Source organism: Lottia gigantea, assembly GCF_000327385.1.
Source record: "Lottia gigantea unplaced genomic scaffold LOTGIsca_9, whole genome shotgun sequence".
Taxonomy (NCBI): domain Eukaryota; kingdom Metazoa; phylum Mollusca; class Gastropoda; family Lottiidae; genus Lottia; species Lottia gigantea.
Window position 1 is genome coordinate 4,344,066 of NW_008710950.1, and position 17,876 is coordinate 4,361,941.

A 17,876-nucleotide genomic window follows, 5' to 3' on the forward strand; every position below is an offset into this window, starting at 1 on the left:
GGATTTGGTTACCTGTATTTGATTATGAAGGAACACTGTTAATTCTAGTTGTAGAGTTTTGTCTGCTCATAGGATCCAGTACCACAATCTCTTCAATTGTTACATTGTCACTATCAGAATCTCTAGATGGAATTTCTCTATCTGTGTTATTTACATCCTCTAGCCAGGCTTCGATACGTTCAAATCGTTCTTTACGTGTTAAAGGTGTCTGAATCAAACATAAGGAATTTCCACATTCATTACTTTCCTCTTCTTTATTCTTACGAAGAGGTGTGAAAGTTTCCAAAGATTCTTTTCTTACACTTTCTGTTGCTTTTGAGTTCTGTTCAAGACAGTTGGTTTTACTTTTGAATTTGCTTTGCTTTGAATTATTTTTAGGGAGTATTTTAAAAAATGGCAAAGGATTTGATTTGATGACAGTTTCATTGGGTCTCTTCATGTATGAAGAGGTCAACATTCGAGGTTGTCCAAAACCTTTTGATTGAAGATATTCACAAAGTCTTTTTGGTGTCATTCTAGAGTGTCGCCTTCTATCAGTATCTTGTCTACGAATGTCATCAGAAGAATTCGTCTTCACTGATTGTGCTTCAAATTTCTGTGTAAGAAAACTTGTACCAATACTTTTCCTCTGAGCTGGTAAACTTAAAAATGTTTTCTCTCGAGTTTGTATTTTTGGAAATGGAGCTGTAATTAATTTGCTTTCTGTATTTTCTAATTTTAATTTGGAATATAATTCCTGACATTTCTGTATCTGAAAATATTAAAGAAACTGAAATTAATGTGATGTAGTGTACAGTGTATGTCAGTTTTTTATTTTACATTCCTTGGCTGAACACACAGTTTATTGCTTACAGCATAATGTTGCCCGTATTCAAAAGTAGGATGTTAAACTCCATTCATTTCATAAAACTTTTGTAAATTAGAAAATTTGTAGAAAACACAGGACAAGTAATCTATGTTTAAATTATGATAATTTGTTTGCCTCCAATATTTAAATGTCCAGACTGTCAATTTCAAAATAAACAAACATGACCCAGAATGTTGATAAACAAGCAAATTATTTATTTCAATTAACCCCAGGATCATTGTTTTAGTTTATTATCTCTTTTTGTGGTGTTCAAATTTAATTTAATTACTCTGAATGTGATTTAATTTGTTTGACAACCAAGTTATTAAATGGTATAATCACAATTAATTTCAATTTCAATTCTTTATTAACCTTGAGTCACAGACTCATCGGTATAACTTATTTACAAAATACATAATAAATAATAAATATAAATACATTTAGGAGAGTAATGTGAAAATAATTAAATAAATCATAATAAATCATACAGATTACATATCACCGTTTTTTACTCGCATACATTAGATATCTTCCAAGGTTTCTTAGATCTTTTACATTCGTAGTGCTCATTAATTTAAAAAATGTGTACATATTTGGTCGTGTGGTATAATATGGTTTAATATGTTGCTGGCGTAGTTCTTTAAAAGCTGTGCATATTAAAATATGATGGTATTCATCTTCAATTTCCTGCATATTACATACTTTACATATTCTTTCATTTCTTGGAATTTTAGTGTATGGACCGGTTTCTATTAATAAAGTATATACTTAAGCATTACATGATTGGAAAGACCATTGAATATTTCTGATAAGAGAATAATTGACCTCTCCTTCTGCACTCTTAAGAAAATGTTAGAAAGAATCTAGAAAAAGTATGTAGATAAAATGTTAAAAGAAAACAAAATCTTAAAAGTTTTGATTGATGTTTATTTGTTTTTCTACTTATTGATATTTATCTGTTATTATCATATTTTCACCTGGTTGTCAATATTATAAACAGTAAGATATTAGGGTGGGACTAAACTAACATATACCAGATAAAATCACTTCAAAAACTCCCAATAGGATATAGTCTTCCTTTATATTTCAATTAGGATGGGTATAGTCCCGAATTGTTGTACCATTTTAAATGGAAAATACAACGACATTTCTGGTGGAGCAACAATCCAGATGAAGTGATACAGCTTGCATTTTTAGAAAGACATTAATATTTAATTGAAAAAAAAATACGTCAGAGAATAAGAACAGACAGATAGAATATATGAATAGGTCAAAATCCTTAACAACATTAAAGAAAATTAGATACATTAACTGTATTACTGACCCCTTCTCAAAATATCAAAGACATATTTATATACAATATAATGTAATATCACATCCAGATTAATTAATATAAGTATATAAGTACAATATGCTATTTATATAATTTAATATTAAACTTGTCAATTATTTAATAAAAATAGTATTAAAGTATATTGGTAATCTGTTACTGAATAGGTATGCTTAATATGTAACTTCAAACGGACCCCTAAAGATTAAATATAAAACTTTTATAAAGTCTTTTCAATTTATCATATATCTTGTGCATAATGATTGTAACAAGGCATTTGAATTGAACGTTGTACTAGTATAACTAAGGACCAGTACAAAAACTAAAAGTTAATAACTGCAGGATCATTGAAATTTCAGATTATATTTAATTTGCAAGTTTTACCTGTTTGAAATAAGTATTAATCTGTGGTGTCTTTAACTTGGCCGATCTTTTCTTAGCACGTCCTCCAAAAGTCCACGGTCTATTTTCCATAGTTGTCATCCTGAACAAAAAGACATATATTCTTCAGACATTGTCCCACTACCTAATAAATTGGATAAACTGAAACATCTGAACGATATATATTCTCAAACCTATTTAAACCTGAATAGTTTGTTATCCTGTAACGGAATCAATTCACATACAAATTGTTAAAGTTATAATGAATGTGAGAATGTGAACTGCCGTGATATTTTTACCTTCTTGGTATCTGACCAATATCTAACCAATAAAATTTATCATTATTTCATTTAACAATTAGTCTAAAAAGGTTAATCTTTCTGATCAGACCTATATCAGGTTTTTAAATAAATAATGTTATTAGTAAAGGTAAAATTCGTGGGAAATGACGAAAGTAGAAATGTTATTAATGTGTTTAATTTGTAATGAAGGAGATTTCTCTGATAAAGAATTTATTACTTTCTTTTGATAGATATCGATCTTAATGTAACCATTTATAAAACTGATAATCAACAATTCTTTTAAGTCCTTTTTATTCTAATATGCATTATAACAGTAACCTACTTTCAATCGCCCTTTTTGATGAATAACTCAGTTAATTGCTGAAAGTCATAAAGGCGATGGGTTTTAATCTTTGATCATGGACATAACATATTCAGCAGTAATACAACACTCATTTGATTGAAATTATCTGTGTTCATTCCAAGATGTGGGTAATAAACCTCAGGCAGTGATATGGTATATCTTATTATTATTAAATTGACGTCATCAAATGTTCATTTAACTGTCCCTTAATCCCTATGATGCTTAGATTTTATTGGATGACAATGACAATTTTAGATTGCCAATGCTTGAAGCCCTACGTCATCATCTGATCTATTAACCTACTAATTAATAATGAAGCAGAAACGACATTGGTCCAAAATTTCTATCTTATTATCTCTTGAAAGTATTGGCCATGACTCTAATAATAAATTCGTATTAACTAACTAACTGCAACAATCGAAACTACTTAGATGTCCACATCTGTGCAGGCTGTCGAATGAAAAATAGACGAAAATACTCTTCAGGACCTAGCTTGTATAGAATGCTACCCTCAGTTGTGTTACTATGAATCATTAGGGCCTGAGTGGGGCTCACAGGATTGTCCAGGGGTGGGGGATTTGCAAAGCAAAGAAACACCGCTGGGTATCGGTTGAGGTAGGCCTACAGAGAAAGAAGTACGAATACTGTTTTTTGGTCATCATTAACGCACGAACGTGTGAGGTAGATAAATTATTGTGTGTATAAAATGAAAAACATAAAAAAGCAGTAAACAACAATTAATTCTACAGCTCGTAAACAAAAACGTCTATCGAAGTATATTACAAAAGTATTCATAAAAAATTTGAAACAAGTCTAAGTGCACTGATTAATTTCCTAATAAAGTCTGAAAAAACTGATGTTCACGAATCCACTTACCTTTGACGTTTCTCAAACTCTTTAAATGCACCTACTTTCTCTTCAATACGCCAAGATTGAATATATTGAAGTAAAGTGATCTTGTACAAATAATTCAAAACGTGACGGCAGACTACAGTCTATAATCTACAGTGTATATTATAGTCTCAAGTCAACCACTATCCGATTTCATCTTTTATTCAAAATATTATTCACTATGCTGTGTTACACCTGTTCTGACGTATTATTGTGGTAGATATTCAAGATAATTCTGACCTTTTCCGACAAAAACGACGTGTCTGTTCATAAAAGTGTTGGTAAGATAGATCCATTGACGTATTCTAGAGTTAAAAATATTAAAATATTCAAATGTCCAGGATTTCCGTATTTGATGGTATTTGTTACACTAATTGAACTATAAAATGATCATCGTTTATAACATTTGGCCTATATCTCGATCCATACACACAGGTGTAGAAATGTAATGTTTATAATGTCCTGTTGATAAGTATATGTCAAATTTTATGACTTCAACCTTTCACTATATAAATATAAGATATTATTATGTAATAAATGAAATAAAAGTGTATAAATAGATATTGTCACACATTAACACCTTTCTTTATCATTATTTCCTTAGGAGCTCATACAATCTGTAACCCTCATAGTATAGTTTCTAAACAACCGATTGTATGCAGAGTATTAACAATCTAATCCTAGCTTATTCAGTCAAATATATGTGTAAATTTGAATTTAAAGTAACACCCTGATTTTGTTGATTAGGAACCAAGTAGCACAAGTAGGCCTATCAAGACCATGGACAAAATTATTAATGATATTTTTTTATTTAACTTCTTTGATGTCCAATCGTTATGTAGAACTAAAGTGGTGTAGTCTTCGACACCTTTTTTTAGTTGTAGATCGTGGGCAATCTAGAAGCACAGATGGCATATGCTACACCAGTCACAGGTTGAGGGCCAGTATGCTTAAAACTTTCTTAAGTGGAAATCTTTCCTTAGCCTAGTATTATACATAAGGATGTTGCATAGACCATCTTAAGAATGTCCTAAACTAAGAACTTCCTTAACTGATTATGAATTCCTTAACCTTGACATACTTACTTTAGAAAGCACTGACATAAAAAAAAATGATTGTAACAACTATATGAATTCTAGAAAAAGAATGAAATCCTAGTGGGGATCATCGGTTTCAGGGGACACACAAGTAGCCTAGGCCTATAGCATGCCGGGCCATCTTGCGCCAATATTTCTAAACCTTCTTTTTGCATCACCTATGACTTGTAAATTTACAGATAAAGAAACGTCGCATTTTTAGATTATTTGGACAAAGTCGTGCACGATCAAAATTGTTATTTTTCTTTAAAAATATGATATTTAGAATTTAAAAAAGCCAGTTTAAATGACATTCAACTGATAATATCGGTTGCGTTCGATTTAAGAGTTGTGAACCTTGGGAACTGTCAGAGCAAGTTGTTAGTGATGCGGAGGAAAATCGAAATGCAGAGTACTGTATAAAACAAACTGACGCTTACTGACAATTCAGTTGCTGTGAAGACAGTGAGCTCATGGCACGTTTAACCTCCCAATAACGCGAACAAGTCGTGCTCAAGTCATTGTCAAAGGACAGCAACAGCACTGATGTCCATGCAGCAGAACTAAGTGCAGTTTTCCTAAGAGTCTGGGCGCAGATTCCAATGGCGTCTGTAAATCGTCTGTGCCACTCCATGTACAGAAGAACCTTGATATGTCATAACAATAACTTGAAATACCTCAAACAATTCTTTGTGCCAAATGTGGTTGCTTTCTGACAATAATCTATTATTTTATTGAAATTTGAACTAACAATTCGCTATTTTCTGTGACTTGCGACGTTTCTTTATCTTTTCAGTGCAGATTCACATAGGTTAGTCGAGTTCTTGACATTTAGGGCAAGTATTGTACGCCCACGTGAAATGGGGTTGGGGCGTATATTGGCGTCACCCATGGCCGTTCATCCACAATATTCCTCGTAGTCACTCTTGAAGGTTTTTATCATTATCACCCATGGATGAACCCTATTGAAAATCAAAAATGAGAACTATTTTATGTGATTGACTTCAATCTTTAAACGCGTTCAATTTTTAGCTCGTAAACACTTAAAGGCGCGATTGTTGCAAGATTTTGACAAAATATGGTATTTATAACAAAACACAAGACAATATTATCAGTCCTAACTTTTACTACCACTTGGCGGCCATTACAGCCAAAACTGGAATGTGATGGTTCATTACTCTTTGACAGATATGATACAAATTTATATTGCACCTTGTCACCAATACAAAATACTTCACTTAGAAGGTACTATAACTTGACCTGTTTTTGGCACTCTGGTATAAGATTTCATGTTTTATATTTAGTACCAAGCCCTTTTTCACTAGATTAAATTTGAAAGTTTGGTTCTCTTGAGCAAAACTCTGTTTGATTTATTGTAAAAGAAGATAGTCATAAAATTTCAAAAATCAGAATCGTGTCAATCAGGAATATCAACAAAAAAATCTGATCACTATAGAATCACAATTTCTATATCTGATCAAATTTTAAAATTTTTACAAAAGCTGCAAAGTTTTAGCATTTCAAATCCATAAAAAAATGTTAAGAGGTTAACTTATTTATTCAGATGAATAGATTGTTCCCCAAAATAGTATAAAATAATATTTTCAGCGCATAAAATTTCAAACTACTGGATTTAACTGATAACATTTGTGTATTCTGATTGATTTCAGATAATTTGATATTTTAAAGTTCCTATTGAAAATGCATTCAAATCTTTGCTCATAAAATTAACAGTCTAAAATAGGGTTTCCAAAGTCAATGAGTTAAATCGCCATTTGTCTGAAATTGCTAAAGCGCAATAGATGGTTGATGGGTCCCCCACGGGGTGAAGGGTATGCGGTGTTTTAATTGTCTGAAAAGTGTTAAATTTATATTACACTACAGTAAAATACATTTAGACAGAAAAATTATTTCACTGTTTGCTCATCTTTTTCCAAAGTCTATTCATCGGCCAATTTGCAAGTGCATTAAGTTAATATTTAATTATTTCAAAATAGAAAAGAGTTTATAGAATGATTCTAAAAAAATTGAATGAAGGTCAATAAGAAAAGTTACGGAAGTCATAAAGAAAGATGTGTATGTACGTAATATGATACTGGTCAAACATAACAGAACTAAATTTGGAATCTTTAATTGGGCAGATTTATTGTGGTGTTAAGACCTGATGACATATTGTTTACAGTAGACATACCAACTAATTATAGTCACTGGACCATGGGCAGTACAGAATACTCTTTTTTTGGTAGTAAAATTTAGGACTGTTATGGAATTTATCACACTTCTTTAATGAGGTTGGGCAGATAACGTTTCAACACAATATACACGTGTAGTCAACATATGTAATGGCAAGAGAGTAAAACATAAAAAATATTTAGGCTACTGTCGGTAGTGATAGTTTTATTCAATAATAAAGAGGCCACAGGCCCATTATACAAATCATAAACATTTACATAATATAGTAACTGGACTAATTTAGCCTTTATTAGTAAAAAATAACTTTCTCTTTTTGAAAGATAAAAAGGTATATTTTGCTAAATTATTCAGGATGGCAGTATTTTGGGAGGACATAAGCATGGATAGTTTTTGATGGGATAGGTATTCATAATAATATTTGGGAATTAGTTTTTCCCTTAGATCATGGTAAAATGCACAAATTAAAACAAAATGGTACTCCGTTTCAATATGTGGTCTGATGCACAAAGGGCACAGTCTTTCACCTCTAGTTAGTCCGAGTTTTCGTCCCTCTTCTATCAGTAAGTTGTGGTTTGAACACCTCAATTTACATAATGCAGTGCGAAATTGATTAATACTAATACTAAGATACATCTCGTTATTTGGATATAGTTTAAAACTGTGATAAAAATCTAATTTAGAGGTTGTTTCTAATATAGAGTGCCATTGTTGGCTATCAACATCTATACATCGTTGTTTGAAAATATGTAAGAATGACTTGTCTGCTGATTGATTCAACCATATCTCACCAAAACCATACTTATTCAAAAGCTGTTTTACTTTCAATGCCCAGCAGTCGATATTGTTTTCAGCAAGATAATATTGATATTGATACACATCAACAAGAATTCTGTTTTCTTGTTGGCTAATTAATCTAATCCAATATTTAATAATTTTACAATATAGGTTAACACTCATTGAATGAAGGCCAAGTTCACCCCTGACGGCAATGTTTGGAGCTGTCTTCCCTAACCCGAGTACTGCCTTAAAAAATTTATCTTGTACTCTTTTAATGTCAGGGGATGGGTGAAAGCCCCAAACTTCGCTGCCATATAGCAGTATTGGCCTAATTTTGGCATCAAAGATATGAGTTTGCGTACATATTGGCAATCTATGAAAGTTTGAGATTTGTGATCTTATGATCCGAATAGCTTTTTCAGCTTGCTGAGATAGCGTTTTTTGAGCTTGGTACCAAGATGTTGAGGATGAAACTTGGATACCCAGATATTTATACGATGGTACTATTTCCAAGACGGTTCCATCAAGATCGAATTTCTCATACTTTCTAAGGGTGCCACCTTTCCTAAATACTATAACCTTACTTTTGTTACTATTGACTTTTAGTTTCCATTTTTTGCAGTATGACTAACTTGTCGAGTCTCTGTTGCAAACCTTTCACAGTACTGTCGAAGAGTATGATATCATCAGCAAAGAGCAATATAAACAATTGTAATTCGTTAATAGTAATACATCTCTGGTTGTCTTTGCTCAATTCGGACACTATATCGTTTATAAAGAGAGAAAAAAGGAATGGCGAGAGCTGACAACCTTGCGGGACACCAAATTCTGCTTGGAAAAAGTTAGTAGTGCCCTGGTGAACTCTTACACAAGCCTTAACATTTTCATACATATTTTTCACTAATCTGAATATATTGCCCCTAACGTTCCCATCCCACAACTTATAAAGCAGACTTTTTCTGCAAATTGAATCGAAAGCAGCTTTGAGATCAATAAGACCACAATAAGTCGACCTCTGCATAAATTCACTATTTTGTTCACAATTGTATCTACGATAAATATATTATCTATTGTTTGGAACCCAGACCTGAATCCTGCTTGTTCATTTACTAAAGTTTCTTCCGATTTAGACCAGTCTGTTAGTCGTTCACAGATAATTTTTGCAAATATTTTCCCAGACACTTCTAAAAGGGTTACAGGGCGGTAGTTTGCAGGGTCATTTAAGTTGCCCTTTTTGAAAATTGGCACGATCACTCCCATAGTCCACTCTGTGGGATACACACCGGTTTTCAGTATACAGTTAAAAAGAAAGTGGAGAATATCCATGCAGATTTGAGGTGCATTTTTAAATAGTTCAATAGGTACCCCGTCGTATCCTGGCGCCTTGCCATTTTGGATTTCGGATATTGCATTATTTATTTCCCCGAGGCTAATTTCATTATTTAGTGGATTATCCTCGAAAGTTTCGAGATTCTCATCAATCTTAATAGAGTCCACAAAGTTTTCTATTTCATCGTGAAATTGTTTAAATTCGGGTGATATGTCTACGCCACTGAAGTGCTGTATAAAATGGTGTGTCCAATCTGTTGCCGATATTGAGTTTTTGTTTACGATTGTTTTTGGTTTAATAGCTCTCCAGAACCGTTTCCCATCATGTGCTCTTAATGTTTCTTCCAGGGAGCTGCAAAAGGCATAAAATGCCTTCTCTGACCTGTCCTTACACAGTGATTTATAATATTTACACGAGTAAGAGTACAGTTCCCTGTCCGCCACTGAGTTAGAGATATGAAACCTGCGAAGATGTTTCCTTACTTCTGATCTTGCTTCTTGACAGTCCGAGTTAAACCAATCAACTTTCGGTTTGTTGGCACTTGGTAGTCTTAAATTGAAACATTTGCTGGTTGTTTGTAAAATGTTAACGAATTCTGTATACGCAGCCTGAACATCAGAATACTGTCTGATATTGTCTATTTCCGTTCTAACGGATTCCCAATTTTGGACATATTCTTCAAATTTGTTTACGTTCCATATTAGTTTTGGTTTGTTGGCATTAAATTCAGAGTCATTTATATTTCGATCTACCTTTAGTGTGAGTTGGTACGAAATCGGCATATGTGTATGTTCTATTTCGGGTAGTATGTCAAAATTGCTAAATAATTTCATAGTTTCACTGCCACAGAGTACGTAATCAACAACACTTTGTCCATTGTTTGCAAGGCCACTGATTTTCCCTTTGTCTTTATCTGAGTGGAGTCTTCCATTACATATTCGAAAACCATTTACCTTGCAAAAATCCAGTAGCTGTTTACCACGGCTGTTGATAATTGGATCTTGTGATACCCTGGGAATATCCCAGTCAACATCGTACTCAAAGTCATCGTCAATTGGTAAGTATTTAGGATCATCGTTCTCTATGATATCTTTTGAGTGGCCATTACCAGTTCTTGCATTCAGGTCACCTTGAATTATTAGGTGGCTATTTGGATATATCGATCGAAGTTGGCAGCATTCATCTTCTAGTATGCTGAAAATGGGTTCTTCAGAGTAAATAGAGGAGTTAGGTGGGGAGAAATAGACAACACCAAGAATTAATACAATGTTTTCTAAGCGTAAAATTAACCACAGAATGTTGTCAGAGACACTTTGGTGCGTTGTAATACGGTTGGAGATCTCCGTGCTGACAAGAGCAAGAATACCACCAGAGTTGCGGAATGCCCCCTTTGACTTTTGTCTGGTTTTCCTGAGTTGGATGTATCCTGGGAAGACAATATCATCGTTATCACACATCCAAGTTTCTACACAAAATATAATATCATGTTCGTTTACCAGATCTTTAAACCCATACCTATTACACTGTCTATTGAGCCCTTCAACGTTCTATACCAAAATTGAAAGCCGTTTTTGAGGAATTTCTAATGGGCCGTGGCCTGGTAGCTATTGGTTTATTTTCTTTCTGGTTGGTTCCAGTACGCGGTTTAAGTGTTCTGACTTTAACCAGTTTATCGGCCGCTTCATCTAGACGGAAGATTTCATTTTCTATCTGCAGTTTGTCAAATTTCATTACACTAAACTTTCCATCTCCTTTTGCTCTCTTTAGATGTGGAACGAGCTTTTTCCTTACGGCTCTCGTCTGTTCAGTGAAATCTTCAGAAATAGATATATAACTGCCTTTCAAATGTTTTGCTGATTGTAGAATTCTTATACGTTGTGTTGGTTTACCAAGGGTTACCAGGATGGTCGTCTTTGCTGATGGCATCCTGTGAACATGCTGAATGTCAATATCTTCGTCTATATTTAGGTTTGATCTAAATATGTCTCTTACTGTGTTTTCTGTATCATCCGAAGAATACACCACATTATATAAAATAATATTGTTGCGTCTTGCTGCTCTGTCTAACATTTCTACTTTGGACTCCAACCTCTTAACACAGTTTTTCAGTTCGACATTTTCTTCCATTATTAAACTCATCTCCCGCTCTACGTTTTCAATCTTATGGTTTAGCTTATCCAGGTTTTGGTTTTCTTCTGACCTCATGTCTTTCATTTCTTTCAGAACTTCTAGCATGCTAACTTCTCCACCAAGGGTGGTCTGTCTAGTCTTAGGTGGACCAGGCCACATCATTGGACAGCAAAATTAAAATTTGTATGACGATGGTAATCATACATTGGTTCTTCATTTGTTTTGTTTTCGTCAATTTCCTGATTGTTTGATTTCGTTAATCAAGTTCGCCTGTCCAACATGTACAGTTTTGACACAAAAAATATTGTCTTTGTAAGGTCCTACTGCCCAATATATTTGATTGAATAGGCCTACAAAGCTGCCAGTGAGCGTATATTATCTTGCTTTCTTTATGTGAATACCACCAACCGCACCTACTACATTTGGGAAATTCAGCGATCTCAGAAAACTAAGCTTTGATAACAGGAAGCTAATTACTAGGGATGTTGATGAATTCATTAATCATTCTGAGAAGAACGGGTAACTCGATGGACAATCCGATACTGTGCTTTGGTGTATCGTTACTTTCTAAATTAACCGCTTAATTTTTTCATCAACTTAAAGACAACCTATGACTCTCAGAATTATATTGGAGTTTACATTTGAATGTATACAGAATTTCATTTCTGAAAAGTTAGTAGATGCACTGAAATGAATGAATTAATAGTGTCAATTTTCAATCAGAGTTATTTCCCCTATTCTTGCCACAAGTAAATAATCAATATGGTGGAAATCTGTCATTCTGAAAAATGTCTTGACAGATATTAATGAATAAATGGATAAAAGTGTATGTTTTTTTATCGACTGAAACATTCCAATTGGCGTTACGGTGTACTTAAAGTGGAAGAGATGTCTGTTTATGATTTGAATGATCTTCAGGCTAAGTATGATACCTTGGCAAACGAGGTAAGATTTCTGTTGTAATGACTTAATGTCATCATGACAATGTTATATACCGGACCGGTACCATATGAAGAATCATTTTACAGTAGTATGAGATGATAATAATACATGTGTACCTAATGCCCAAGAATTGAACTTAATGCATCCAAGAATTAGGGTCGATCAAGGCTAATGTAGTAATAGCAGTACAATGACAAATGCTGACAAAAGGTGTTCTTCACTACAAACAAGTTCAGTGATAGGCCTTAATCAGAAAAATTTTCTGGAGTAAATAGGCTTAGGATTAATTATGAGTATAACTTGTTGATAACTTAGTCCATACTCAAGGTCATCATTTTTATGAAAATATTGAGCCATGGGCATTAAATTTACAAAACACCCTCCATAATCTTTTCATCTAGTAAAAATGAAGATTGCATACAGTATAAGCTTAATATGTCTGCATGAATTTGATTTCACATTTCAGTATCAAGTTTGCCGTTGCAAGCTGGATAGTAAATGTGAAGCATTGTTGATATTAAGTAAAGAATTAGACCAATGTCGTAGTGAAAGAGACCAGTTTAAGTTAATGGCAGAACAACTGAGAGAAAGGTATCAAGCAATAAAAAGACAAATGACAGGCCGGGTTAGTATATAATAAGTTTTTATTCATAAGATTAAAACTTGTGCCCATTATTAAATCTGCAAGATCCTGCCTTATATAATTGTAAGTTGTAAGAATCGAGCAATGGATCAAGTTAATGTCACTAATAGGAAATCTACTTTATGCTGCTGCTAGATCTCTGATCATGCTATAGTTGACTTCCTTATATTGATTTTTAGATAAGACTTGAAACCCAGGAAATATTTGATTTTTTTTTTCAGTCACCTAGAGGCTCATCACATGATTTATTAGATGTTAATTTGTATAAAGATATGGAAACAGAGGTAATATTTTCATTGATATATCTATTGTAAAATATTTACTCTGTTGTCAATCAGACAAAAAATCTATCCTAATCTGAATCTAACCTCTTGAGCCATTTTCAGACATCATAAATATTACCTTTATCTTTTTTGTTGCAGAGTTTAGTTCAGTTATTATGTGATACTAAAGAAGTTAAAAAATCATTAAAATTTGAAGTTGATGATTTAAAACAGAAATTAAATGATGCACAAGGAGACATTAAGGTATCAGTAATGTTCAAAATTAGTTTTCATTGTGGGGTTTAAAACCATTGTATTATATAAACAAAGTTGCAGAGTATTGGAATTAGAAGGAAAATGGTAGCAATACCAACTCAGCCATTGAAACACACTAATTAAGTCACCTCAAAAAATCTTATTCTGTAATATCAATTAACAAGTCCTTTTCAGTCAATGAGTTATAGGACTATTATCAATTGGTGCTAATTTATAATTAAAATAAAAATCAATTACCGGTAACACACATCTGTCTGATTCTGAATTAAGAAAGACGTAAGTAGGTTAGGTGGCTTAACCTCCAAAAATAGTTACAACATGCAAAGTTAGTATGTAAGGTGCTTGTATCAAAATCATACAAAAATTCTCCTATGGTACTTCAATATTAGAAATACAATTCAAAATTCAAATTCATGCCATATTGTTGAAATTAAGAATAGATAGGCATTCAAGTGTTTTGTAACATTAGGTGAGCTGTACTACATTTAACTGTAGCAACAACCAATAATAGTTGATAAAATTGTATTATACTGACTAATGTATATCAAATATATTTTTTATTAGTATCAATGTTATTTCTTAAAATTTCATAAAAAAAAGTTTTCGAACAATCAAAGAGTTTTGTATGAAAAGGCTGAATGAATACTAGCTATGAATATATGAGTGATTAAGGACATATGTTGACAATTATCTAAGTTGATCTATTATTCATTCCATTATTTCTATATTACATTGAAACAAACAAACTTTTATTATTGATTAACATATTGATTTATTTCATATTGTTATTTACACCTAATGTACTTTCTGAGTACCATTACACAGCATATATAACAACAATTCATACCTAGCCTTAAATTGTTAAAAATGAAATTATGCTTGTTTTTCTTATTCCTTTTAGGACTAATAAAAAAGTTAATATTCTGCATGATAATTTACCTAACTTATCCATTGTATGCCATTAAGTTCATTTTTTCATTCTCTTTCCTGATACAATAACAATACAGATAATATCTAGATACTTACTCTGTATATGGTGTTTGATATAAAGATGGACAGGTAATGCCATTCTGCTATCGGGTTGGTCTCTAAAAGAGAGTCACTATAACTTGTATTGTTCACTTTGAATATTCGTTGTTTCTGACATGGTCTGCTTTGTTTTTCATGTTCTAGTTATTACGTGAACAGATAGCCAGACAAAGAGTTGGTTCTACAGATGAGGGTATGACAACCAGGCATTTCCCAGCTTATGAAAGAGAAGATTTAGTTAAACAATTAGAAGCCTCAAGAGAACAGGTAATGAGAAAGAAAAACCCATTGCAATTCCATTACAAAATTTCTAAAGACAAAAATCCTGAGGGATGAAATCTCTCTCTTTCTTTGTTTCTTCTTCCAAAACTTTTTCCAATATTTTCAAGCATTTCTAATGTTTCCTTCAAATATGCTTATTATCAACTGATTCAGCATCTTTGGTAAAAAAAAAATGCCATATCTTTTCTAGTAAATCAATGAGTGTGTTTCCATTGCTTTTTCAAGTATCCTTAATCATATTTTTGCCATTGTCTTGTCCTCTACTCCAATTACAGTTTATTATTCTAATATTCTTTTCATTACCATTTTCAGTATCTTCAATTAGAACATGATCTACAACAACTATTAGATGAAAAAGAAGACCAAGAAACTGAACTTGATGCCTATAAAAGTAAATATGAGAACCTGAATAGAGAATTAAATTATATATTAAAAGGAGATGAAAAGAGAATAGTTGATATTGATGCTCTTGTTGCTGAAAATAAGTAAGTATTTATGTATATTTTCTCATGGAATTATATCATTATACCCAGTATATTATGTTTAATGAAAAAATGAAAAAGAACTCCTTACTTCATTAACACTTAAATGATTGACCATGTAGTTTAAACTGAATAATTGGCAGAAACTTGGTAAATTTGAGAGGTAAACATCTATTTAACATCTATTTAACATCTAACCTTGTAAAATGAAATATTGTTTCTCTCCTTTATAAGTTAACTATCGAGGGATTTTTATTGTGTTATTATATTGCGTAGATAAAACGCATTAGTCATTAATTTAACCTCTCGTTTTGAAGACTGATCCTCTTTTCTTATGGTATAAAGGTAAACACAAGTGGGTGCTATACAACATTGCCAATTTCATAGCCGTTCATAGGAAAACATAACAGCTTGTGGCTTGTGGCTTCCTGTTACTGATGCCATTCTTGTAGTAAGGATTCTATTAAGTTTCCAATTTTTTTCCCCAGATTTCTAAATGAAAGATTAAAGCAAATGGAAGAAGAAAAATCAATGGCCATGGCAACAGCTTCTAAATATAAGGTATTTTATCTTAGTTATCTGGTTGAGCATGTTAAAAAGATCAAATTGGTGTACAGTTAGGCTATTTATACTTGTACAACAGTTTCAATATATAACTTGTTTATGTTATAGAGTATACTAGAAAGAAGAAAAAATAAAGGTATATTAAAATTTGGACAAAGTAGAAGTGGTGGCTTAGTAATAACACAAAAACAAGGTACTAATCATTTACTAACACATTCTGTCTTTTGTGAAGTTTGTTTTGTCTAGATCAAATGTTTAAATTCTAAATGTTTCAAAATAAAGGGTATTTTATCCAGGTGTACATTTACAAGGTTGTACACGAGAAGCTTTTCATTACGGGTATATTATTAGTCGCTTTCTTATGACATTAATTAACATTTCAAGCTTTAGTTTTCTAAGTCTAGCTTCTGAAAAAAGGTTTTAATCAAAATGTCAAGCAATTTAGAAATTTAATATTACTCATGAAGATTTAGTTTTAAGTGCTATAGATAAAAAATTAAAAACTCACAATTGGGGACACTGATAAATAGATTTGCCCCATTTTAATTTTCAGAAAAAGATGTGGTTGTTTCTCTCTCATTTACACCAAAACTAAGTGCTTTATGACATGGCACCTGACATAAAATAATGCAAATGGAATCCATACTGGACCTTGTTAAAAAGCTGGAAAACCTTATAGTTTATTTCATGATAATATGATAATATTGCAAATAATCAAATTGATAATAAGAGAGAAATGTGTTTTTGTTATAGTGGGCCAGATGTTACATAATCCAACAGGGATGCCTTCAACTCCACAAGCTATGGCTGATTTACAGGGTTTATGTGGAGCTTTATTAGATACCATCAATGATAAAAATTTGGCTTTATCACATCAACGTAAAACTAATAAGTAAGTTTGTAATTCAAATACTTATATCATTGTCAAACTTAATTCTTATTTTAAGGATAAGCACATGTAAGATTTTCTTTTTGTATTAAAAAGTATGTACATGTTTAATGTACGGCATGTATATCCAGTTGATATACTATTTCTAACAGATGTTATTATTTTCTACTAGACTTTTAGGTAGCCGAGTCTCAGAACTTGAGAAAAAATTAAAAACATTAGAAGTTGCTGGATTATGGAATGTTCCAGGTATGATTTTGTTTATTTGCTCTTGTAAATCATATTGCCCTTGATGATCTTTCTTATACTGTGCTATATCAAGATGGAATCATTTCACCTTTTCACTTGACTATTGTATTATCTATTGAAACCATTCTTCTTCCTTCCAAAGAAATAAAAAAGGGTATATATCACATGTCCTGTTAAAACCTTTTTATTTGGCAGGAAAGTTTTTGCATATTGGACAAATCAATTCATAACCAACCCTTCCCTTTTAGGGTTCCTCAGTTTTACCTTAATGATTGAATAATTCTTGTTGTTTCAGATATGACAAGTCTAGAGAAATTGAGGTCTGAATGTGATGAGGTAAAAACATTAATACCTCGTCAATTCTCAGAATCTAGTGATGCATCGACCAATAAATTAGAGGAAAGAAACAATATAGAAGATATCAATGATCTAGAATCTGAATTGTCGTCTGCCACACCTAGTTCTGTTACTAGTCCAATACATCAACAGTCTGTTCGCTTCTCATCCTATTCATTAGACATGGATGATTTAGATTTATTACCAACTAAAGAAAGTAACATACCAGTAAAGACAGCAGGTATGTTTGATTTTAATTATTTATTTTTGTCCAAAACCAGAAACTTATTAGATAGAATATACACTGCTGAGTAATTAATC

General features: G+C 32.2%; 2 protein-coding genes across 2 annotated transcripts; one reads left to right on the forward strand and one right to left on the reverse strand.

Annotated features, from left to right (window-relative positions):
- Window positions 1-22: 22 nt before the first annotated feature.
- LOTGIDRAFT_155952 (hypothetical protein) lies at window positions 23-11,759 on the reverse strand (the record flags this gene model as incomplete). Its single annotated transcript, XM_009068451.1, has 5 exons — window positions 23-751; window positions 2,562-2,661; window positions 4,080-4,119; window positions 9,424-10,935; window positions 11,024-11,759. The coding sequence occupies 5 exons, from the start codon at window positions 11,757-11,759 to the stop codon at window positions 23-25; spliced, it is 3,117 nt and encodes a 1,038-aa protein (XP_009066699.1).
- Window positions 11,760-12,948: 1,189 nt separating this feature from the next.
- Window positions 12,949-17,263, forward strand: LOTGIDRAFT_109065 (hypothetical protein; the record flags this gene model as incomplete). The annotated part of the gene is made up of 8 exons (XM_009068452.1): window positions 12,949-13,167; window positions 13,608-13,712; window positions 14,898-15,020; window positions 15,348-15,520; window positions 16,006-16,078; window positions 16,190-16,274; window positions 16,835-16,973; window positions 17,143-17,263. 8 exons carry the CDS (start codon window positions 12,949-12,951, stop codon window positions 17,261-17,263), a joined length of 1,038 nt encoding a protein of 345 aa, XP_009066700.1.
- Window positions 17,264-17,876: the final 613 nt, after the last annotated feature.